Source organism: Coccinella septempunctata, chromosome X (assembly GCF_907165205.1).
Source record: "Coccinella septempunctata chromosome X, icCocSept1.1, whole genome shotgun sequence".
Taxonomy (NCBI): Eukaryota; Metazoa; Arthropoda; class Insecta; order Coleoptera; family Coccinellidae; genus Coccinella; species Coccinella septempunctata.
Genome location: NC_058198.1, coordinates 19562169 through 19589440, shown reverse-complemented (window position 1 = coordinate 19589440; position 27272 = coordinate 19562169). Strand labels below are relative to the sequence as shown.

Sequence of the window (27272 nt, the reverse complement as noted above, 5' to 3'; positions counted from 1 at the left end):
AACCTTCCTAGCTCTCGGCTGTATGATCATTATGGTAGCTCTGTTTCAACAGAGTGTACAACATGCCCCATGTCACCCAACACCTTTTATTTCTACCCAGTTCTCGCATTAGAAGTCTCGGACGTAATACGGGGAATGAAAAATAAGAAGAGTACTGGAAATGATTACATATCCAGCCGTTTATTAAAGTCTTCTATAGAATTCTTTTCCGAGCATATTTACCATCTTATCAACCTGTCAGTTTCAAACGGTACCTTTCCATCCCTTCTAAAAACTGCAGTAGTTATCCCGGTATTGAAAAAGAAAGCCGACGTTCATAATATTACTATCGACCGATATCTTTGTTGAGTGTAATCTCCAAGGTTATTGAAAATATCGTGCGGAAAAGAGTTGCCACTTTTTTGGACAAGTTCGATCTTGTCTCTAATGCTCAACATGGATTCAGGACCGGCCGTTCTACTGAGACAGCAGCTTTCGAGTTCATCGAGTTCGTCCATAAGAATCTAGACGAAGGTCGCTTTGTTGTAGGACTGTTTTTTGATCTTTCCTGTGCCTTTGACGTTCTTTCCATCAGTTTTATGAGAGAAAAATTTTATAACTTGGGATTTCGAGGTACATTCCTTGATTGGTTGATAATTTTCATATCTGGTAGGTCTATGAAAGTAAAAGTCGATGATGTTCACAGCCAAAATTATAATTTAAAATGCGGAGTTCCCCAAGGATCGGTATTGGGCCCACTTCTTTTCGTCCTCTTCATCAACGACCTGCCTGATTACTTGAGGTCTGAATTGTTATTGATTTTTGCGGATGTCTTTTCTGTAGCTATTTCTGCTTCGGACGCATCCCAGCTTGTTAGCATCTGTCAATGTCTCATTAATAATTTTAGTGCGTGGTGTCGTAAAAACGCGTTACTCATTAACGTAGAGAAAACAAAAATTATTTCTTTCGGAAACAAAGCAGCTGAAGGAGAGCAACGATCACCTGCTTAGGCTCTACAATTAGGTCGGACGAGTCCACTAAGTTTTTGGGTATCTACATTGATGAACATCTCAGATGGAGCTATCATATTGACATCCTATGTAAAAAACTAAATTCATCATTTTACGCCATTTATCGGGTGAAACATTGCTTTTTAAGTGAATATCTTATGAACCTATACTACTGCCTTGTATATAGCCACATATCATATAATATTTTATTATGGGGTGTTTCATCGGATGTAAATGGAGTCTTTGTTTCTCAAAAGAGAGTGTTGCGGATGATATATGGTGTAAACTCAAGATCCTCTTGCAAACCCATTTTTACTAATAATTGCATATTAACTGTACCCTGTATCTACATCTATAAGTCCCTGATCCTAATTAGACAAAAATTTCAGAGTATGGATAAATTATCTAGTCACCACTCTTACAATACACGGAACCTAGAAGTTTTAACTCTTCCTAAACACAAAACAGCAAGATATGAACGTTCACCCACTTATCAGGGCATAAAAATCTATAATAAATTGCCAGCTTGTTTCAAATCCTTAAGTTTAATCCGTTTCAAGAAAGCCATTAGATCTCTGTTAAGTCGTAAGGCTTATTACAGTATTAATGAATACATATGTGATCAGCAACTTGATTCAATCTAATATTTGTATTTATATTTTTATGTCCTTTTCTTGTAGTAATTTTAAGTTGTATCATGATATGATATAATTATGAATTTGTAGTTATTTTTTTCTGACTTGTCCCATACATTTATATATGTCTTAAGGGATTAATAAATACTTGCTTACTTACTTACTATTCATATGTTGAATATATATATATATATATATATATATATATATATATAATATAATTTTTTACAATATGTATTGAGTACTTTTGAAAGAAGATATATTATTTCAGTTCACGTTGTCAGTGACAATAACAATTATAGTTTGGAATGCATCGAAGGTATGTCTAATTTATATTATAATATACACCGAGAGTATGTAGGTACATATTTAATTTCAAAATTATTAATTATGCACTTATTTCTATTCCATCATTCAGATTTTTCTCAGAATAATCATTTTACGATGAATGATTCAATGAGCCAGAATCCAATCGATGATGAGGTAGATGATATGGCATCGACTAGTCTGACTAATGACAAAAATAATGGTAACTATCATTCAATATTTATGTTGCATTAATCAAATTAATGTAATGAAAATAATTTCAGAATCTGACAAAATACACTGGAGCACACCTCAGGTACGTCTTCAGCTGTATGACGACAATAAATTGAAATTCCAAGATAAAAAGACTAGAAACAAAAAAGTGTGGGAAACCATTTCCGATGAAATAAACCAAATGCCTGGATATAAAGTCACACCTGAGCAGTGCGAGAATAAATTTAAAAATTTGAAAAAAACCTATAAAAAAATATCTGATAATAACAGTAAATCAGAAAGAGGCACATTATCCTGGCCATTCTATAAAGAAATGGATGCCATTTTTTGTAAAGATCCAGATGTGCATCCAATCTCGACCTGCAGCAACCTGGATGGACCTTCTACATCTACTGCCCATCCTGTAGATGTAGAAGAAAATATATCCAGAATTCCAACTCCACAACATATAGAGGTATTTCAGTTTTTCAACATTTTATAACAAAATATTCGAAAAATATGAAATGAATATGAAAAAAAAGAATATGAAATTTTAGAGAAATTGGTAGAAAAATAATTCTACTCATTTAAAATTTGCCAATGTTTTGTTTATGTATTTTTATTCTTTATATTTATGTGATATTTAAAATGTTGAATATTTTTTTATTTTATTAGTTTTTAAAATTTTTAGAGTAAGTTTTTCAGTTTTGTGATTTTTTTGTTTTATTAGTTTTTCAGTTTGGTGATACGTGATATTTGATTTATTAGTTTTACATATTTTTAGAGTTTCAGTTTTGTGATATTTCATATTTTCGAATTTTTTTTTAATAAATGAGTTTTAATTTTTTCCATTGACTACATAATTTAAGGCGCAGAGGGTTTCTAGGTTGTAAGTGATATGAAAACAAAATAGTGGCTTGAAAAAATTTATGTGGCTATTTGTCTACAGATTGTATCTCTCTTGTTATATTCTGGAACAATCTCATCAATTATTCGTCCACTATCTAACTCATCAAGATTAATATCTATATCACTGTCTTTGTTTTGCATGCATATATTGTGTAAAACACAACACGCAATTATATTATTTGGTATTGTTTCAGTTTTATAAATATTAACAAATTTTAAAATTCTGAATCTTCCTTTCAGCAGCCCGAACGACTGTTCAATATGAACACGAGTTGCTGAATGCAGATAATTAAAGTGCCTCTGATGTCGAGTTAAATGCCCATTATCTCTATATGGTGTTATGAGATTGGTGGCATTAGGGTATGCTGAATCACCCAATAAATGGTAATCTCTAGTTATATTCGGCATTATTTGTTTGAATAATGGAGACATCCTATATACACGAGCATCATGCACACTTCCTGGACATCCTAGGACAAAATTTTTGTGATTGAATTGGATTATGTGTGACTATATACATACAATGATTTTGAAGAAGCGATTAAGAAAAAGTAAATATATTCTAAAATTACCTGTAAAACAGTCTGTGAATATGTATGAGGCATCACAAACACCTTGTAAAACAATAGAATGGTATTGTTTCCTATTCAAGTACTTATTCGACATGTACGAAGGAGTTGTAATAGAAATATGGGTTCCATCTATTGCCCCTATCACACCATCAATTCCTCCTCTCTTCTTGAATTTTCTAGTTATATTTTCATATGATTCAGGCCATTTGATGTATATTGAAGATACTTCCACCAGCACATTTACAACTCTTTGGAAATATTCCCAGGCTGTACTCAATGAAACATTGAATCTATCTGCTACTGACCTGCGAAAATGTAGGACCAATACTGTTATATTAGCAATATCAAAATATTCTTATTGTAGCAATAAACATGATTCCTAACCAAATAAAACTATCAAGTTAATTCATGTGAATTAATACTATTTAATACCACCTTAGAGACAAATCTACTCGAATCCATAGATGGCTGATTTAATATCTCCTAATGAAAATAAAAAAATCTACCTATAGACTTCTTGATTAGCTAGCATCCATATTGTTAGGAGTAGCTGTTTTTGGGGACAGGATGGTCTACCACGTAGTGAAGTTGCCCTATATACTTTTTCCCAAATTTTTTCAAGAATATCCTGAACTGTCCTCCTTTCTAATCGAAAATTACCTTGGAATTCTATAATAAATACAAATTTGAGATACTTTCGGGAAAATAATTATATTATAAAAATATATAGTATAAGAGGGTTTTTTCCTGATAGGAATTTTAAGGGGTTTTCACAGAAATAACTCTAAAACACTTGTGGTTAATTTACTTTATTCCGGAACTTAGGACACACACGTAAACTCGTGAAACTTAGTTAGAGAGATGCGTGCCGTTCGAGTATCTAAGCAGAACTAACTATTGGCGGCAAATCTGCATAGCGACTAGGCTAGATGTGTCCAGCTGTCCGTCCAGGGTCGGCGTAAGGGTGGTCTGTTACACTCTCCCCCCCTGGCCTCGAACTGGCCTCGAGGAGGGACCAGTTACTTGGACGCCTTCTTCTTCATCTTCTTCGGGTGAATAGTGATATAATACCCCTTGGGATAGGATATAACCTCGATCTGTCCACTTAGTGGAAGCTGTATCAGAAGGATCTTCGTAATTATCTTTGCAAGTTCTGGATCTTTCATTTGTTCGCTTCTCGTCTCATCAGCCCTTCTACGAGGTAGTTCAACTATGACTTCACACAACTCGTAGATTTCTGGTACTTCATGATCACATGGAGGTCGAGACAAGGTGTCAGCAACAACGTTTCGTTTTCCTGGTAGATATTCTATCTTGATATCATATCCTTGTATTAATAGTTCCCATCGTGCTAACCTTCCCGTAGGAGATTTCAGACTGAGAAGCCATCGCAGTGGTTGGTGATCGGTCTGCACGATGATCGGAGAACCTTCAACAAATCCTCTGAACTTTCCTAAAGCCCAAACAACAACTAGAGCTTCTCGTTCAGTGGTAGAGTAGTTTCTTTCTGCTGCGTTCAATAACCGGCTTGCGAACTCTACTGGGTGCTCATCATCTCCTTCACCTTGTAGCAGTACAGCACCTAAAGCATAGCTACTAGCGTCAGTGCGTATGATGTGCGGTTTACTCTCATCACTTTGTCTCAGTATGGGAGCGGATACCAGCAACTGTTTTAATTTCTCGAATGCTGCTTGACATTCTGGAGTCCATTGCCAAACTGCTTTCTGCTTTGTTAAGTCGCTGAGCGGACGAGACACTTCGGCAAAGTTCTCTACAAAGCGCCTATACCAACTTGGAGTTTGGAGAAAGGATTGCACTTCTTTAACGTTTCGCGGAGGCAAACGCTGACTTATCGCAGAAGTTTTTTCAGGATCAACCGAAATACCATCCGGCGTGATGTAATGTCCGATATATTTTACCTTCGTTTCCGTGCTGCTACAAGTAGGACAATTGGACCGTATGTAACCTGGTTTACCGCATCCATAGCACGATAATGGAGGACCGCCAGTAGGTTTTGTCGTGTTAGTTGACGACGAATTAGACGAGTTCGATCGAGAACCGGTAGGATCCCGAGTGGATTCCTGCGCCTGCGATGTTGCCTTGGGCTTTTCATTGTTTCTCGAAGTCCTGTTCTCGAGTTTCCTGCACTCGTCTTTTGTATGTCCCATATTCTTACAATATTGACAGCGAGCACGTTTTTGAGTGTCTTTAAAATCTTTTGACACGATCTTACGTTCGAAAGTTTTTTCAATCAGTCTAGAATTTTGTAAAAGTTCATTGAAAGTTTTTACTGGATCACGTGGAAGTTTTTCTATGATTCGACAATTGAGTAGGCCATACACCATGTCCAATTGAACTGTTTCATTCAGAGTGCCAGACGGAAGTTGGGCTAAGATCGAACGCATTTTACAAATAAAAATATCGGTAGGAGTTTCAGAATCTTGTTCCTGTGCGAATAGTTCACGATAAACTCTATAAGGAGGTTTTTGTGGTCCGAATGTGATTCTCAGGAGAGCTAGAGCTTCATCCCATGTGTTTACCGTTGACTTTACGCCTTGATACCACTTCGCGGCGAAATCATCGAATAACATCGGAAGTCCCTTGAGAGCATTCGCGTCAGATACCTGAACACAGTCCTTGTAGATGCTTATAGCGTCAATGAAAGCATTCACGTCCGAATCCTTGGAACCGTCGAAACGCGACGAACACTTTAAAAAGTTCCTAGCAGGAGACATACCCTGTGTACTATTACCCGCCACTGATATTCGAGACATAAGTTCTGCGAATTGTTCATTAGTTAAAACAACGTTAGCCATTTTGCAACTTTCTTGTTCTTCCACTTGCAATTGTTCGCGCGAACGTAGAAAGTATTGGTGACCACCTTGGTTTTCCGTGATTGGTCGCATTCAGCGGACGGAGCGCAAAACGCTTCTGCTACCCATCGGTAGCGGTAGCGGTCGGGAACATGTTGAACGTTCGCTGGCAAGCCGAGATAGGATAAGGCAGTCCAACGAGCTGTCACTATCAGCTGATTAGTTGAGAAGTCTGTAGGAAAGACGTAAACAAACGGATTTTTTAAGTTTCGTTAACCTTGTGCTGGTTAAGTCAGTTTTTTTTTGTGAAAAACATAACCTAGAATTCTGACGAATTACTTTGTTGCTCTAGTATATTTCCTATAACTTATTTAACATCCTTCTTTATTACCTTCCATCAATTTTCATTTCATTTTCCTCAACAAACTCAAGCTCGTGCATCTTCCACACTAAATAACAACTACCTACTCAGTTCAAGTCCAACTTTCGCTCCTTTCCGCTACAGTTACCTAGCACAAATCAAATCCGCTCCCAAAAGTGGCGTCCGCTCCAGAACGTGTTGAGAATGTAGCGCATATGTCACCGAACGTTTACGCTAGCGTTTGGTAACAGTTGCGCAACTGTTTCGTCCGCTGAATGCGACCATTGTCTTTGATTTTCACCAATTCGGCACGTGAAAAAGGTTAATATGTACTTACAGTTTGCAGCGACAACCATAAGCTTATTATAGGTAGGTACTTCCTCTTTGTATTCCTTCGGTGAATCCGAGGGTGAATCACACACCACAATCACAAACAGTTCTAACCAAATGTTCGGGTGGAAGGAATAATGTAGAACAACTTCTTCATAATTTTGAATGCAGAGCCTTCTGCGCTTAGCTACAGGCTTCTCAATCATACTCGAAGATAACATAACACATGTTATTTCCTCCTCCATTTCATCATCATTATCAAAAAATGAATCAAAGGCTAATGCCACTATAGCTGCAATTTTCCTTTTGCTCATAATTTTGATATTGATCACTACAGAACACTAATATAAATTGATCACTTGAAGGGCACGCCACAAATTATAAGATATCACAAGCAAAGCTAGAGAATAAGCTGGAGAAATTAACTGGGAACAGAAATGATCTGCCTATGCAGACACCCTGTGAAAATGTTTGGTTATGTTATTCTTATTCTTACACTTCCAAATCCTAACCTGATAAGTTCGTGAACTTAGAACCGGGTCAGTGATCCGAGAAGATCCGTCACGTGACCTCAATGGATCGAGTTAGTAACCCTGAGTAAGTTTTCGAAAACGCCTATTGATTGCTACTGCCATGAATACTAAAGCGCTGGTTGCTTGTTGTGCGCATTCATTTTCTTCTCCTAAACCTGTTCCTAAATCGACACCTCCGTGAAATTCCCCATTACCATAAATCATTTGTGACCGAATCGACAACAATGTTAATGAGGGCTTGACCCTTTTCATTTTTGACATTCAGTGCCTGCAGAGCTTCCCCAGAAAAACCTGGTTTTCCATCAACCACACTGCACCGTTTTCTCAATGTGCTCGTGTGTGGTAATACATTTCCTGTAGTCTTTCTGACATATTCATAGGCTCTAGTGGAATAGAACTGCAAGGTTACCGTGAATTTTCTTATCTCAGGGGAATACTTGACGTTTCTACTCCCTTGGTTTCTTCCAAATAAAAATTTGAAATTATCTGGTACATTTCCCTGTGAATAAAAAGATTGCATGATGATATTTCAATTGTAAACAAATACAATCCACCTCTCTTAATTACCAATTCGATATATTCAGATATATTTGATTGACATCACAGAATTGCAGTACTCCACATTGCAATGGGCCTTGAATGTTTTCGAAGGAAGTGGTGAATAAGGAACAATCCAAGTATTATCGACTATAACATCATTTCCATTAACTCTCCTCATGGTGGTTCTGCCGTTATCTTCAGGTGATCGACGGCGATACAGTGGATAACTATCGTTGCCAGTGATAGAGTCCGGAGTGAAATCTCTTGGATATCGCTTTGAACATTTTCCATTAACCATGCATGGTGATTGGGTATTGATGATGCCACATGGTCCATGAATCATGTTAGTAACTACAATATGATGCAGTTCAGGATCATTCACATGATCAGGAATGTCATCAATGGTTTTCTCGAAAAAAGTTTCCCCTCTAGCTAATTCCTTAACTAAGCCACGTTCGATTGATATGAGTGCCAAGTTATTTAATCGGTCTTGAGACATCGTGTTCCTACTGAAAGATCTAATTCTTTTGAGCGCAGAAAAACTTCTTTCTACGGAAGCGGATGTTGGTGGCAGGGACAAAATCATACAAAATAACTTGTAAAGTTCAGGAACATCAGAAACAATATTATTCGAAAAAAAGAATTCCGTCACACCATTCACCGTTTTTGAATTACCGAAGATTGCATTGTCTGTGTACAAAATCTGTAAATCGCGTTTGAGTTTATCTTTATCGAAAAAGTTCTTGTAGTTATTGATCAAACACACAAGGAATTTCCGGAAAATTACGAACGTACGAATCGAATTTATCAAAATTAACTAATTCCAAAAAATTGAGTGACGAAATATCTTTGAACCGAATTTCAATTTGTGTTATAATTAGATCTAAAATTTCGAAATAAAGCCGTTTCATTGAGGAATTATCCGTAAGTTGACTTTCGGAATCAATTTTGCTTTATCGGCGTTTAGAGCTCGGTGGCATTACTTCCGGGAGTTTCTCTACTTCTGAATATAAGCGAATAAAATATTCATCTTCTCTTCGAAATTTCTTCAGAGTAGACAAAAGCGACGAGATTCTTTCGTTACAATAAGTTATATCCGATAACTTATGTTGGATGATAGAAAAAACAGGGTCCGTGTATGTGAAAATCAAATTGAAAGTATGAAGAATGAACAAGAATTCGAAATCATTCAAAAGTTTCTTTAAACCGACGGCTTCACGTATTGAAATATCATCCCATTCCCATTTTCGCTGATATAGTCAAAAACTTCAATTAAATTCTCCCGCCTATCAAATATCGTATTAACAGCCCGAGATTTGAAATTCCAACGAGTTTCCGAGCTAGAGGGTAATCTTTTCTTGCAAATTTGGTCCAAGATATTCGTACGTTTACTATTATAGATTTAGTAAAAAACTATGAAAATCCCGAAAGATTTGAAAAAAACACGCGACATTCATTAATTTTTTTCGTAGAATCTTGTAAAACTAAATTTAATTTATGTGCATAACAGTTCGTGAAGAGTGCTTGAGGAGCAATGGTCGTGATTCGCGATTGTAAACCGTTTATTTCTCCTGCCATTACAGCCGCCCCGTCATATGTTTGTCCTACTAATTTTGCAGCAATATTGAAACAACCAAAATTCTCCAACAAAGTATTAAAAATATCATTCGCGGTTCGACCTTTACTGACATCGAAAAAACCTCAAAATCGTTCCGATATTTTACCGTCTCGAACAAAGCGAAAAATAACAGACATCTGAGAAAAACATCTAATACCTATCTGTTGTCTCGTCTATTTCCCATGAAAAACACTCTGCATTTTGAATTTTATCTCTAAGAATTTTGGTCACCGAATCAATCAAATCATTCTGTATTGATTTCGATAAGCCACAAAATACGGTAGGATCTACAAATTTCTTGAAATCCTCGTCTAACGTCGCGGCGAATTTAGCAAGCTCCCTGAAATTATCCTAAATGCTAGCTCTTGTGTCGACAGGAAAATAATCATGTTCAACAAATGCTTGATCATTTTTCGATTCTCCCTAACCTCGTTGAAGCTCTTAATGAATTCGCGATGAGCACTGTCCAAAGTATTCAAAATATTTTGTTTTCCGAACAACTTGAATTTCAAAGCCGAATGAGTATGTTCTTTAGAAATTTCATGTTTACCCGAAGCGCGATGAATTTCCTTCAAGTTATCGTATCCAGTCGAACAGAAAGGGCCTTTTTGATCGGAAAATAGTAAACAGTACCAACAGAAAATTTTGTTTCTAGTTTCGCTACCGGTTAACAAAATGAATTTTTGGTAAACTCGCTGTTTACACAAGTGAGTTTTGAGGTTCAAATTGCGCATGCGCAAAAAGCGTCATTCGTGGATTTTGTTGCCAGATTCTGCAATAATATATCTTTGGGAGCGATCATAAAATCATAGAAGCGAATTATCAACTTTGGGTGCGTTCGGGTCAGAACGGAATTGCCTACAATATATTTACCGCGTTCGGCAACTACCTCGGACCTTTCGGATTGCTCTGAATCGTTCGTTTACGGTATCCAGATGCCGGATAAATGTTCTATTGAACGGTAATTGTGGAAATATATTAATATATAGTTAGCTTCATTGAATTTTATTATGATATGCTAGTTTGGGAGTTCCCTTCCAAGTTAAATTATGGAATTATTATTATTGAGCAATAAATATTTTCAGGAATATTACAGAAAATTTTAGTTTTATTTAATGAGAGAGAACTTAATCTGTACAAAATTATATTCGCAAAATAAGCGAAAATTTTACCCATGAAATGGATTCTTCATTTCATTCCCTTCTTCATTTTCTTTCCCTGATTGTTTTATTTTTTTATTCCTGTTTTTTATTTTATTTAATTTATGAGACTACTAGATGTTTTTGGATTATCTTTATTATTAACATACAAAAACCATCTTACAATCTTGTCGTCTTTTTTTCATCGACTTAACCTCTCTTTTTCTACTAACCATAGAGCACTTCGTTTTCTTTACAATAAAGACTAATATTTTATTTTTATGCCTACACTGATAACAGTGTAGGACAAAAAATTTCAAAGTACATTTCTAAATGGAATTAATTTTTCGAGCAAGATGAAAAATAAAGGTAATGCAGTTTTGAAGAGGAAACCTCTTTACATCGTACAATTCACAGTTTTGGTGATACATAGTAGGTAACTGAGATAATAGAGGCAATGTGAGCTTCAATTGAAGTAAAAAGATTATTAGATTAAATACAATTGTGAATTAAATCACATAAAAGAGGCACATAAGAAGTATTCTTTCTGAAATAAGTTTCAATTAGAGTATATATAGAAAAGATTTTAATCAAGCAGTAAATGTTGTGGTTACAGTGGTAAGGAACTAGGGTTCAATTCAGTAACAGCACCAATAACAAAAGTAACACTTTAATATTAATATTGAAAGCAATAATCAACGTTTTAAACAATGTTCTTTCTAGAATCTTAAACCGCCATTACATTATTTTTTATAACTACTTTATTAACAAAAAAAGTGAACACAGATATATGTGATTCTGACATGTAGAAGTAATGTTACCAATTTATGGGATCATATAAAATATAATTAAATACCAACACTCTCCCTTGATCCCATATGTGAGAAAAATACAAAAACAAAAAAAATCTAATTTGGAATGTCCTACTGTATACAATGAACAGAAATATATCTAAAAAGTAATTCATTTTATTCATTACAGTAGACCAATCCCTATTCTACACAAAGTGTGTTTTTCTTTATTTACACTTTTTGTTAGGAAATCCGCTAACATGTTTTTAGTCGATATATATGAAATTTCAATTAAATTGTTTTCAACTAAATCTCGAACGTAATGATATCTTATGTGTATGTGTTTACTTCTTTTACTAGTGAATGGGCTTCTAGCTATGCTTATCGCACTTTGGCTGTCACAATAAATTTTTGTTAATTTTGGAGACACAATTGAATTAATATATGTTGAGTTTTGCAGTAATTCTTGTAATAGATCATGAATAAATACAGTTTGCTCAGCACCTTCACTGAGAGAAATGTATTCCGCTTCAGTTTATGACAAAGATACAATCCTTTGCTTTTAGCTTTCCCATGCAATACCTGCACCATTTAGTTTCAAAACAAACCCTGAATATGATTTGCGGTCTATTGGGTCGTTACCCCAGTCAGCATCTACACAGCTTTGAAGAGGCTCTTCAGTTCTACCATATACTAAACCTAAATCTATGGTACCTTTAAGGTATCTTGATATTCTTTTAGCTGCTAACCAATGAGCTTCATTATCACAATTATTGAATTGACTCAGGTAAGAAGTTGCATAGGCAATATCGAATGACAAGTAACACTTAAGTACATCAAACATCCGATTAGTTCCTGATATTCTTTATTAGAATTACTTTCTGGTCCTTTCTCAAATTTTAGACCTGTTTCCAGTGGTGTACCAACTGGATTTGCATCTAGCATGCCAAACCTTTCTTAAATATTCAAAATATATTGTTTATTACTTAGTTTGATGGTGTTATTTTCTCAATTTCTTTCTATTTTCATACCTAAAATATGTCCTTAATTTTGAACTTGCTCTGTAATACAGTTTTTATTTCGTTAAAATCTGCTTCATCATTATAGAAAATGAGATAATCATCAACATAGACAGCAATTATGATAATTTGATGGTTGTTGACTCTATAAAAAATGCAAGGTTCATGTTTACTTTGCACAAAATTTTCAGATACAATTACATTCTTGGTTTGTTCGAACCAAGTTCTTGATGACTGTTTTAAGCCATATATTGATTTTTGCAATTTGCACACCTTATTCTCTAAACCTGGTTGTATAAAACCTTCAGGCTGTTGCATATAAATATCTTCTTTTAATTGACCGTGCAAAAAGGCATTTTTAATATCAAAATGCTTGATTTTTAAATTTAATTTAGCCCCAATGTGAGGTCTCGTTCGGAGTATGGCAACCTTGTTTGGTCGCCCATTTATGCGGTTCATATACAGTCCATCGAATCGGTTCAGCGTCAGTTCATGAAGTACCTCTCGTTCAAGGTTACAGGCGTCTACCCCCAGCGTGGTACGGAGAATACAATATTGTTGAGGCGTTTCCATCTGCTTTCCCTCGAAGACAGGAGAACTTATTACGCTTGTATATTCGTATACAAGTTGGTGAATTACCTCGTTGACTCTCCAGGCCTGTTGTCTCAGCTGAACTTTCATGTTCCTAGAGTCAATAGCAGATTTAGCCAATGTTTCTATCTGGCTACACCACGTACTAACGCTCTTCGTAGATCCCCACTTTTTTCGATGTGCAATAGATTCAATCTGTGCTGCCGAAATATGGATGCCAATTCTGTTGGTCTGTCTCGATTCGGGAGGGAATTGAAAGCGTTTCTGTTTGAGGCCCAGTAGCAGTAGTTAAGCCTCCAAAACTTTCATTCGAGAATAAATGTATTGTTTCTTTCTTTTGTTGAATTTGTTGTCACTTCTTGTATCTGTATCTGTATATGTGAATATTTTGTTTTCAATTTTTTTTTTACTGTTTGTATAAATTTAAGATATTACCAGTGTCCTGTAATTGGGCCTAGAGCCTGTTTGGACAATAAAGTTATAATAATAATAAAAAAAGCAATGGCAAAAAGTAATCTAAGCGAACTATAACTTACAACAGGTGAAAATGTTTCATTATAATCTAACCCTGCTTTCTGACTACACCCCTTTGCTACAAGCCGTGCTTTATAATTTACAATATTTCCATTTGAGTCTCTCTTAACTTTGTAAACCCACTTATTTTTAATAATATTGCAATTAGTGTTGGGTTTATCAACCAATGACCAAGTATTATTCTCTACAAGACTATCATACTCTTTTATCATAGCGGATTGACAATTTTTATGATTAGGTGAGGAAAGAGCTTCTTCATAAGTTATAGGTTCTTTATCTCTACATAAATAACTAACATAATCTGGAAATACCTTGGGATTTCTTATTCTAAGAGGATAGCGAGAACTGACTGGTTCTGGTTCTGGTTCCAACAAAGCATCATCATCTGGAAGGGACTCATCATCACTAGAAATTGCTTCTGGAACATTTTCATCTTCTTGTTGAACATTTTCATCTTCTTCTTGAACTGCCAAATCTTCATTGGATATAAGGACTATCTTTTCTGTAGACTGGATTTGATTGCCATGATTAGTTGAATTTCTTATCAATTCATGTTCAAAGAATTCAACACTGCATGCAGATATAACTTTATGAGTTGTTGGATCAATTAGTCTATATGAACTTACGTTGTATCCAACAAAAATATACATTTTGCTCTTAGCATCTAATTTCTTTCGTTTTGCAGAAGGTATATGAACATAGGCTGGACATCCAAAAATTCTTAAATGAGAAAGATCCACTCTTTCATTAGACCATCTTTCTTCTGGGGTCTGCCCTGGAATTTTCTTAGCTGGAGATCTATTAATAATATATATAGCTGTATTTGCTGCCTCTGCCCACATCCTCTGATCAGAGTTTGAATCAAGGAGCATACAACGAACCTTTTCCATTATTGTTCGGTTGTATCTTTCAGCCAACCCATTTTGTTCGGGGTTATATGGAACTGTAACTTGATGTTTAATTCCAGACGCCTTGAAGATATTCATTAATTTGGCATTGCAATACTCATTCCCATTATCTGAACGAACAGTTTTAATTTTTCTTTCACATTCATTTTCAACCATATTTTCGAATTGTTGAAAAATTTCTGGAACATCACTTTTGATTTTCAGAAAATAGGCAAATACTTTTCGTGTGTGATCATCTATTAGGGTAAACATATATTTGTCTCCTCCCCATGACTCCACTTGCATTGGCCCACATAGATCTGTATGGATTAGATCCAGCTTATTCTTGGAAAGTTTTGAATTAACTGATTTGAAAGTTTTTTTACATTGTTCACCTTTTATGCCTGTTATACATTTATCTGGCTTAGTTATTGAAGGAAAATCTATGCCAGTAGCATGGCTATTCTTCAAAAGATTCATACTGATGTAGTTTAAATGGCCAAGCCTTTTGTGCCATAATTCTTCATCGTTATTCTTACTAGCCAGGTTTGCAGATTCCTTTTGTTTGCCATCAAGAATAAACAATCCTCCTACATTGGTACCTGTGGCCACAACCTCTCCCTGAACTTGACATTTCTTTCGGTCAATTATGTGACAACCTTGTTTATCAAATATGACGCTATAGTCCTTTTGAACTATTGCACTGACAGAGAGTAAATTGGCAGTCAGATTTTCAATATACATGATATTTGATATTGTCTTTATTTGATTACTATGAGACAATTCAACTATTGTATCGCCTGATCCACCACATTTTAATTCATTGTTGTTAGCGACATATATATTTTGACCACTGTGATTGTCACTGAAATTCATTAATAGACTTTTGTCACCTGTCATATGGGAGCTGGCACCACTATCTATGCACCAAAGATTGTGTTGTAAAGGATTACTTGTTGCTCTAAGTGCTTTATTCCTTGAAATTTGGCCTTGACTTCCTGGTTGGTTTCTACCGAATTTTTCTTTACTTGTTGCAATATTTGTTATTATCAATAAATCCCACAAAAAAAGGCACATAAGAAGCATTCTTCCTGAAGCTAGCGTCAATTAGAGTATAAAAAAAGTTTTACATAGATTTATACAATTGAGAGCAGTAAAACTGTAGATCCAGTAAGATCATTTCTATAAGGCACAGCAGTTTTTTTGGAACACTTTCCATATTATTGGGGAGTGGCACCTGTAAGGGAGTACTTGAATACATACATGGCAATTTGTGCATACCTCGATGTAAAGATAATCCTGGATTAAATATAATATATATAATATATAATAAGCCTTTATTTCCAACAGGTAAAACACCCAATTACAGGAAGTGTAAATATGTTAAAAAAATATATATAAACCCATATGACAGCCTAAATATAAATGAAAAATATTACAACAACAAAAAAAATGCAAATACAAATCTGGAAATAGAAACAATGCCAAAATTACTGAGCCCACAACAATGAACATTAACAGTAAAAGGAAAAAAAACGAAAAAAAACGAAAAAAAAAATTCAAATTGTATAAATCCCTAATTGAATTGATTCACTCGACCACACCAATATACGCCTTCAGGATTTTATCCAAGGAATCAACAAATAAATCAACTTTATCTGCTATCTGATTATATATATCACACATATAATGACTTGGCGACTGCAAGCTCAAATTTGTCCTTCCCGATCTCAAATAATAAAGTGTTCTACCTCTACTCTCTAAACGTGGAGTTGAAATTGGAAGTTTCTCTAACAGTGCTGGGCAGTCAATCCTGTTATTCAACAATTTGAATAGAGTATTGAGAGCTAAAAGAGGTCTTCTAGTTTCTAGCGGCTGAGCACTGAATCTTTTCAGAAGACTCTTGTGGTCGCAACCTATTGGAGGGTAAACAGAGTCCAACCTCCAAACTAAAAATTTGTAAAACCGCCGCTGAACCGCCAGGGATCATACTTTCATATTCATCCTTGTATGTTTGGAGATATTGAATTTATGTCAAGCTCATTGTCGATCCGTCAACACTTTGCTGCCCAATTTGTATTCTACTCCAACACTATATCATCGACTCAAGAGAAACTATAAATTTACTTGAAAATAATTTCGAGTCCAATCTTGAGGGAGAGAGTAAGAAACTTAAAACTAATCAATTCAAGTCCTTTCTTGGGGAGGGCGGAGGGAGTAACTCAAAACTAATTAAATCAAGTCCTTTCTTGGGGGAGGGCAGAGGGAGTAACTTAAAACTAATGAACTCAAGTCCTATCATGGGGAGGGCGGGGGAAGTAACTCAAAACTATTCAATTCAAGTCCTTTCTTGCGGAGGGCGGAGGTAGTAACTTAAAACTAATTAACTCAAGTCCTTTCTTGGGGGAGGGTAGAGGGAGTAACTCAAAACTAATGAACTCAAGTCCTATCTTGGGGAAGGGCAGAGGGAGTAACTCAAAACTAATGAACTCAAGTCCTATATTGGGGGAGGGCAGAGAGAGTAAATTAAAACTAATGAACTCAAGTCCTATCTTGGGGAGGGCGGGGGAAGTAACTTAAAACTAATGAACTCAAGTCCTATCTTGGGGGAGGGCAGAGGGAGTAACTTAAAACTAATGAACTCAAGTCCTATCTTGGGGAGGGCGGGGGAAGTAACTTAAAACTAATGAACTCAAGTCCTATCTTGGGGAGGGCGGGGGGGAGTAACTAAAAACTAATGAACTCAAGTCCTATCTTGAGGGAGGTCAGAGGTAGAAACTAAAAACTAATTAAGTCAAGTCCTATCTTGGGGGAGGGCAGAGAGAGTAACTTAAAACTAATGAACTCAAGTCCTATCTTGGGGAGGGCGGGGGAAGTAACTTAAAACTAATGAACTCAAGTCCTATCTTGGGGAGGGCGGGAGGAGTAACTAAAAACTAATGAACTCAAGTCCTATCTTGAGGGAGGTCAGAGGTAGAAACTAAAAACTAATTAAGTCAAGTCCTATCTTGGGGGAGGAAAGGGGAGACACAAAAACTACAGCACTACACTACACTTTAAGCCACTGGGTATTGGGCAGCGACTGCTAAGAGGAATTCTTCGCAAATCTGTGTCTTTGGATACTGATTCCTCCACACAAAATCGTGGAGGTAAGATGTAAACATTGACTCGGATGTTTTGAACTGCCTCCGAAGCTTCCTCTTAGCTCACATTTCGTAGCATTTCCGGCGTTATTCGACGGCATTCTTCAATAATTCTACGTCGTAATTCTTCCAGAGATTCTGGTTCGGTTGCATAGATTTTGTTTTTCAAGTGACCCCACAGGAAAAAGTCGAGTGGGGTTAAATCTGGAGATCTGGCTGGCCACTCTATAGCGCCTCTTCTTCCAATCCAACTTCCAGGAAACATTCTATCCAAAAACGCCCTAACAGGCTGTGCATAATGTGGAGGTGCCCCGTCTTGTTGAAATTTCAAGTGGTCTTCATGGTAACGATTGTCATTTTCAATGTCTACTAATTGTGGATAAACAAATTCATTCAATAATTCCAAATAAGTTTCTCCTGTCAGGTTACCGTCGAGAAATACTGGTCCAATCAAACGGTCCCCAAAAATACCGGCCCAGACATTGAGTTTTTGGGGAGTTTGAGTATGGACTTCGTGGAAAACATGTGGATTGGCATCTGACCAATAACGACAATTATGACGATTCACAGTCGAATTCAAAAAGAATGTAGACTCATCAGAAAAGCAGATGTTGAAAAGAAAATTCTCATCAGCATCTATTTGCATAGTCATAATTTCACAAAATTCCTGTCGCCTATCAAAATCATCTTCATTCATTTGATGTACCAAATGTATTTTGTAGGGGTGAAGTTTATGATGTTTCAGGATTCGACGGATTCTGGTTCTACTAATATTGGTAACACTTGCCAATTTCCTTGTGCTCAATGTTGGGTCTGCATGAACTTGTCCTGAAAGTGCAACTTCAACAGGTTCATTTCTCACAGGAAATTCACGTTCTGGGTCTCGTTTCTTGTTGGCTACTGATCCAGTTTGACGAAACTTTTGCACTAATTCTAGAAGGTATTTTCTAGCAACAAGTTTATCTGGATACGTTTCATTGAACACATTAGCTGTACGGTTACCGCACTCATCATTCTTGAAAAAAATTGTTATTATTTCAACTCTTTCCGCGATCGTATACACCATTATTGAGGAAATATTCAGCAGCTGTAATTCACTCTCATGTCGTTCAATCAACGATCTGTTTGACATTGCCAGACGTCCAAAATTGCGATTTGGCGAAAAAAATTATCGCATACATGTTTTTGTTGTACGTGCATTGGAGTCGAATTCGAGAAAACGTCTTTTTATCGATTCTCAAGAACTTTAACATTTTTCGATCAAGTAATTGAAGATGAAAGAAGTATTTAAAACGGAATTGCATGTTATTTGTTGGTAAACAGTTAGATCATTTAATTCCTTGACAATGATAATTATCTTTAAACAGTTGCATTGTTAGATCTTATTTTTATTGATTGAGTGAAAAAAAAGTGATTTGCCAACTTCAAGTTCTTATATCTCGGAAACGAATCGATAGAATTAATTTATTTTTGTTGTTTGATATTGAGAAGGAAAATACCTTTCAAATGAGGTATCACTTGCCATATGTTACCATTTGAAAATTTAGGGGTGGCAGTCACAGCTCCGAGGGATGGAATGTATTTCGGGTGAATTTCATCGCGAACGATGTCCCCCTCGAAAATGTGGTTGTCGTGTCCGAGCGTTTTTATATAACTCGGTTCTGTCGACCTACAGAGCCGCTGTTTCGTTTTCAATGGCCCACTCTGTATAGAGAATACGAATACTGTGCCGTGGTGTATCTAAATCACTTTAATAGTATTAGATGACTATACATGCCATTTCAATTGACTACGAAAAATAACACTGTTCGCCCATACACCGCTTCATTTCCAAGCCTCATGATACAAGCCGTAAAAGCACGCGCTTTTCAAAAGCTATTCAAAAAAATCAGCCTACTATACCATAACTTACTACATAAGAGAAGGAAACAAATATTTATCTTATATGCTTAAACTTATGCAGACCTCAATCATACCTCTCTATTACGGCTGCCAAGGTAGCCTCTGTTCTATCTGGCACCTCTACCAGGAAACATTTTCCACTACAGACGCATACCACCCGACGATATGAATATCGACAAGTGCTACGATCTGAATTGAGCTAGCCAATTTATCATCGTCAAGGCCCCCAAATGGAGTACGCTCCACCGAAGAAAAGCAGATGCTGACCATGGTTTCGGCCTCATTTGGCCTCATCAGAGCAACATAGCATTTTTCCACGGTGGAGAACGTTTGGAATTGATGGAACTTTATTCAATGTTGTCATGTTCTACCGGGTATTATTTACCCATGTTGCTCTGATGAGGCCAAATGAGGCCGAAACCATGGTCAGCATCTGCTTTTAGTCGGTGGAGCGTACTCCATTTGGGGGCCTTGACGATGACAAATTGGCTAGCTCAATTCAGATCGTAGCACTTGTCGATATTCATATCGTCGGGTGGTATGCGTCTGAATTTATCCTCATTATTTTATTCATTGCCTCCCTGTTTAGGCGCGATCATTCCTTATTATTGTACCGCCGGCATCGTACTCTGTCGCGAACCGAGCGCGTCTCAGACTTCTCATCATACGTCCGACGTTCGCAAAAGCGAACCGGCGTACTGAATTAGAGAAAATATGGGACATATGCTATTGTCTTCGTCTTGGTTTCTATCTGGGGGGGGATTGAATCGGATACCGTTTCATGTCGGATGGCGCTCTGGGTAAATAATACCTTGTAGAACATGACAACATTGAATAAAGTTCCATCAATTCCAAACGTTCTCCACCGTGGAAAAATGCTATGTTGCTCTGATGAGGCCAAATGAGGCCGAAACCATGGTCAGCATCTGCTTTTCTTCGGTGGAGCGTACTCCATTTGGGGGCCTTGACGATGACAAATTGGCTAGCTCAATTCAGATCGTAGCACTTGTCGATATTCATATCGTCGAGTGGTATGCGTCTGAATTTATCCTCATTATTTTATTCATTGCCTCCCTGTTTAGGCGCGATCATTCCTTATTATTGTACCGCCGGCATCGTACTCTGTCGCGAACCGAGCGCGTCTCAGACTTCTCATCATACGTCCGACGTTCGCAAAAGCGAACCGGCGTACTGAATTAGAGAAAATATGGGACATATGCTATTGTCTTCGTCTTGGTTTCTATCTGGGGGGGATTGAATCGGATACCGTTTCATGTTGGATGGCGCTCTGGGTAAATAATACCCGGTAGAACATGACAACATTGAATAAAGTTCCATCAATTCCAAACGTTTTCCGCCGTGGAAAAATGCTTTGTTGCTCTGATGAGGCCAAATGAGGCCGAAACCATGGTCAGCATCTGCTTTTCTTCGGTGGAGCGTACTCCATTTGGGGGCCTTGACGATGACAAATTGGCTAGCTCAATTCAGATCGTAGCACTTGTCGATATTCATATCGTCGGGTGGTATGCGTCTGAATTTATCCTCATTATTTTATTCATTGCCTCCCTGTTTAGGCGCGATCATTCCTTATTATTTTCCACTCCCTCTCTCGATTCCTCCAAATACCCAGTGGCCCTCAATCCATCGTCCTCTATGGTACTTCCGATGAAAAAATTTCGATTCATCGATCTCTACAATTTTCGAAGTACCATCTTCGTTGATCCCTCTAATCGCTATTTCATTTTGCATGAAATAAGTTTCACACACTTCCCGACAGAAACTATACCAGTCGGAAAGTGTGTGACTTCTTCCTCCCAACTCCGCTTCTCTGGCGACATAATCCTGAGGAGATTCGTTGGCCCATCCATATATAATTATTAAAATCGGACTGACAGTCAAATGACTCCTCTCAAAAAAGGAGCCTTTTCTTATACTCCTTGACTTTTTACACAACTTGCACATCCACTGGTGTCCGTCGGCATGTAATCTTGCGTTTCGTGTAAACGTCATTGGGATGTTGCACCCATCACAAGAATTCTTCAATAGTCTCCTCTTCACGCACCACACAATTCCTTCTAATTGCGAAGCAAATATTATTTTTCTCGTTATTATTGTATCCTGACGAATTTCGTCGTCGGTAAGAATAAGTGCAGGGTCCACAATTTGAATTTGTCCGCTCATCTTTAATGAGAATTTATATATTCCGCGCACACGATCTCTCCTGAAGGCAGTCGTACGTAAGAATGATGAAATTGATAGACACATAAACCGTTAATTTTGAATTTAAGCGGGAAATGAGCATACTGTCGAATAAATAGGGGATTTATGGAGGTAAAGGAACCTGCCTGCATGGGAATTCGAATTCAGATTGTAGCGACATGGTGGTGAAAGTTCGAATTAAATAGTTAGTAAAGTCAAGTAAAACATTTTCGCAATTGGGATGATTTTTTTTTTCAATTGTGAAGATTATTTCTTAGAAGTGAATTCGAGTGCGATGATAATTGATAGTTTTGGATCGATAAATGATCTGAATTGCCAGTATTGAAAAAAAAACGTTCTAAATCAGCTTATAAACGTTGTTTTTCACTCTTACCAAAGATTATAGAGTTGACTCTTACATATTTTTTTCACACAATCATATTAGCTGGACATTGATTATGTCAGAGCCACTGCTGAGATAGGTTGCTTTTCACATTATCTGCAATGGCTAATTCTGAGGAACTAAAACTAAGAAATGTTCCTGGACTGATCAGTTTTTCCAAGTTGAACTGGAAAGTAGAATAAACGCAGGAAATGAGTTTTATAGTACAATTGGATATAAATAATTAGTTAACGTGACTGGCATTACATATCCAAAAACTCAGAGTACAACCTTCAATCATGAAAAATTATAGAAGTGGAATACGATAAACTATTTTCGAGGAATAGGCTAAGGTGGAAATGAAGGGTAGATTTTAGATAATTTATTTCTCAAACTACATATTTTCTAATGACATTAAATATGTATAATGAAGCAATACAATATATATTCATACATACAACACTTGACTTCTTCTTTGATTGGAATTCAAAATGGTAACTATAGGACACTCAGATTTCTTTATGTATATTACATCCTAAAACAATTATTCCAGAAATTACTGTAGAAACATGAAAGTTGGTATCGAAAAGCAGGATAAATATATTGTTGGTTTTAACAGGAATTTCTATAAAGCTAATAAAATACACTTCGCACAACATATTCAACATGCTACAAATAGTTTGGTAAGGGGGTTACATTCCACTGCCACTCAAGGGTCTATTATGACCACATCAGAGCTCTGTGCTATATATGGTGTAAATACATTGGGCATTGAATTTATATTATAAACATTATGATTGATTCATTTATTCTGATTGTTGCTTTGCAAATCCTTCTATGACTGTCATGAATTTCTCCAGGGTGAAGATCAATCATAAAATTCGTCAAGTTAAAAGGTCTTCATTTAAATCCTTCCATTTTGAGGATATATTATTTTCGGTCCCATTCTTGGTAACTAATGTGATTTGCAGAAGAAAATTCAACATTGCTTGTATATTGTATAAGAACTACATGTAAGTTAACGTTCCTTTAATCGCATAAAATAGTGAAAACTGACACCTTCACAGGAAAAGAATTGTATCCAAGACATGCACAAAAATCCAAACTATGCCTTTACCACATTCCTCGCATTATCACAAGGTAGATGAAGAATTTTTCATCAATTAAGGAACTTTCCTACTCTCGATATAAATAAACAGCTCGTTCATATCACAAATATTGACACATATCGCTGGTGTAACGTCATTTGGTGATTCTATAATCTTTTCTTCAAGTACCCGAACTATTGTCCAATCTGGCAACGTAGCGGTAAATTGGGACCGCCCACAAATTCTCACTTGTTTAAACAGCGAGTTTATCGTCTAGGAACTGGTAACTCTTTCACAAATTTCTTGTCATTGTATGAAAAGTTACAAAACTTATTCTCTACCAAAAAACTTACCAATTCACCGCAACTCGACACTACTTCCCTTATATTTGCCATCACTCATCACTCGATAATCAAATTCAACAAATAAAGCAATTATTGAGGATCACTCAGATTTACAAAATTACGCAACGAAACAAAGAGAAACACGTACACCCCTTTCTTTTATTTCGACACTGACATAATCCTATGCTACTATGGGAGTTTGCATAGCGATTCTTATATCCCCACTTCTAGGATCGGCTGGCAGATATTACCGCGTATTCCAGAACATTTGAAATCGCGTTGCTCTGAAACTTACTAGGAATCAGGAATAAATTATACTTGAAAATCACAAGACCAACCTTAAATGGTTCGAGTACTGTTTTTTTCTGATATAGACATAATATTCAATAATTAACTATCAAATTAATAATTTAATATTTGGAATAAACAACAAGAAACCGCGGAAACGTTGCCGCTCAAACCATAGCGGGGAAGGCCCAGCCCTTTCGGCTGACTTTGTATGCATCAAGCAGAGACTTATTTGACGAAGATGCATTTTTTTTAATGAAAAGTGCCCGTCTTAGAGAAATTCTTTTGTTCTGAAAATTTTTTGTTTGATTTTAATTCTTGAGAAGAAATTCGGTTTTCAATTCAGGATTCCGACATCGTTCGAAACTGTAAACAGTGCGCACCGTTTTTATTCCGTTTTTTGTTCTAAAAAATGATGTCGGACCGTGAAAAACCTCCTGAAATGAGAGATTTATTTATTTTATTTATTTATTTAGAGAATTGGGGATACAAACAAATGTGGAACCCAGAAACAGTATCCACTATTAAGAACATGAACTACATTTAAACTCAAAAACAGTGTCATACAATAACTTAAGATGCATCAATACACTAGGTATAACATAATCAAGTTGAGAACGAATTCACAAATTAGATATAAAAACAATTATAACATCTATGAAAAAAGGTGTTTGCGACAGAAATAATTTAATAGGCAGCAATGATTGACTTTTTCAGGATCATTTTAATTTTTTGTGGTGTGAGGTGAAATAATGTCATAGAGGAAGGAAACTTTCTGCCCCCGGTTTTGCTCTTTATCGGTGTAATGTTGAAAATTACCTTGGGGTCATGAGAAGTTTGATCTTCTAGGTAAGTAATATATTCAAAATAGTCGTTTCTTATCAGTACCTTCGACTGGACACGCAAAGATCTGTAGCGGATGAGGTCACAGGTATTTCCATAAATTTTCCATTTTTTGTGAGCACGATTTTTCAATTTGATGAGTCAGATTGTTTGTTTTGAATAAAACTTTGGAAATTTTCCGTTAACTCTTTTCTTAGGAACAAAGTCTTCAATAGTTTTGTTTATAATATTGTATAATATCTCTACATCCTCACTGACATCATGGTTTGTCAGGAGAGTCGACCACGGAAAAGATGACAGGTGCTGATTTATTACATCATAATCAGCTTTTTTATAATTGAACATGGTGTGTATACTATTATTTTTGAGTTGCCGGTTGTTTACTTTTAATATAAGTTCTACGCTAAGATGATAATTATCCTCTGGAACTAGAGGGTGATCTTTTCTATCTAGGAAATTTATGCGGTCTTTGTTACAAAAAATCAAATCCAAAGTTTTGTTTTGATGGTTTAGCAAATAGTTTAACTGGTCAAACTAACAGAAGGATAAAGTGTCTACTAAATTGGTATATTGATTTTCAACAACTTCGGCTTCGAGTGGATACCTTTCAGTTGGTATTCGAGGCGTCCATCCTATCGACGAGCAGTTGAAGTCTCCACAAATGAGCACCAAGTTGTTTTCTATTTTACCTTTAATTGAGTCCAATTTGCGTGAGAAGGTATCCATAGCCAACCTATCCCTGGGGGGAAGGTAAACGCAACATAAGTAAACGGGAAGGTTATCAATCATTAACTTCACCCACACGTCCTCCGCGCTACTCTGGAAATCACCAACAAGAACCGCACTGAGTAAATTCTTCACCGCGGTGAAAGCACCACCACCAGTTTTCTTCTCGAATGCTGCAGCACAAGTTTCTCGGTCACGCCGGAATATGCTGTATATAAAGGGATCAACCACTTCATGGTCCAAAATGCCACTGTGTAGCCAGGACTCAGTCACAAATAATACACTCACTTTCAAAAGTCCTGCACCCCCTAATTATTAAGGCTATCTCAAACTTTGAAAAAAAAATGATACCCTCGGATTCAAGGATAAGAAAAGGCTTTTACAGAAATAAAATGGAATCAATTTCATTTCATAGAATTATGAAGTTGAAACAACAAATACAAATTAGGAATCAAAAATTGCAAAAACAAAAATTAAATTTAAACGGAAAATTAAAAGTTAATTAATAAAAGAGCAAACTAATATGCAGTATTTGAGCCTCTGTTGCTTAGCAATGCATTCACTCGTCTAGGCATTCCAAAAATTAAAATATTGATTATTTCCTGCGGAATATTCATCCATTCCTCGGTAACAGCTACAATAAGTTCTTGTGAATTTCGTGGTGGATTATTTCGACGGAAAACGGCTCTGGAGACATGATCCCGTATATGCACTATAGGATTTATGTCAGAAGACATCGCGGGCCATTCTAATCTGATAATGTTTTGGTTTTCCAGGGCTTCTTGAACACCTCTAGTGCGATGTGGCCTGGCATTATCGTCCATAAAGATAAATTGAGCCCCTAATTCATTACCCATGGGTATAATTGCAGGATTTATGATATTTTCGAGGCAATATGCACCAGTCATCGTCCCGGATATGTGAATTAGTGGCGTTCTTCTTCCAAACCTTATGCCTCCCCAAAACATTTCAGTGCCACCGCGAAAAAGAGCAACTTGAATAGCTCTCTCAGGTCTATTTCGACATCCTGGTTCCCTCCAAACTCTTAAGCGGTAGTCATCACTTACTAACCCAAACCGTGACTCATCTGTAAATAGCACATTCCTCCACTCTTCTAAATGCCAGTTTTGATGAGCTCGCGACCACTGCAGACGAGCGGTTCGGTGACGAACTGTTAATAAACGAACTCTTAGAGGCCTTTTGGACCGCAATCCTGATGTTAAAATTCTTCTACGAATTGTAGCACATGAAATTACACGTTTGTGGGCTTTTTGGAATTCCGACCTGAGTGTTGGTACCGTCACTGACCTATTTCTACGGGCTGATTGGGCAATATACCGATCTTCTCGAATCGTGGTAACACGAGGACGACCATTTCGAGGTCTACTGTGCACTCCACCAGTTTCCTCATAGCGCCTAATCGTTCTGCTAACCGTGCTTCGAATAATGTTTAGTCTATTGGCTTTCTGATGGCGTGAGAGCCCTTCTTGCCAGAGAGCAATAATTCTAGTTCTGTCAAACTCAGACAACTCGTTTCTGGGCATATTACACAGTTTTTGAACTAACCGGTACTTAAA

The 27272-nt window shown here is 36.6% G+C and overlaps 1 protein-coding gene across 1 annotated transcript; it reads right to left on the bottom strand.

The window, feature by feature from the left end:
- Positions 1–503: 503 nt before the first annotated feature.
- Positions 504–4265, bottom strand: LOC123322314 (putative nuclease HARBI1). Its single transcript, XM_044910256.1, has 4 exons — positions 4131–4265; positions 3625–3929; positions 3351–3522; positions 504–654 (listed from the first exon to the last, which is right to left on the bottom strand). Exons 1-4 carry the CDS (start codon positions 4154–4156, stop codon positions 504–506), a joined length of 654 nt encoding a protein of 217 aa, XP_044766191.1. The 5' UTR covers positions 4157–4265.
- Positions 4266–27272: the final 23007 nt, after the last annotated feature.

Excerpts from the sequence above, each read along its gene's own strand:
- LOC123322314 (XM_044910256.1), bottom strand. The coding sequence starts at position 4,156 with ATGCTAGCTAATCAAGAAGTCTATAG. Across the intron at positions 3,523-3,624 it reads ATTCACAGACTGTTTTACAG|GATGTCCAGGAAGTGTGCAT; the intron begins GTAATTTTAGAA and ends ATTTTGTCCTAG. Across the intron at positions 655-3,350 it reads CATTTAACTCGACATCAGAG|ACCTACCAGATATGAAAATT; the intron begins GCACTTTAATTA and ends TTACTTTCATAG.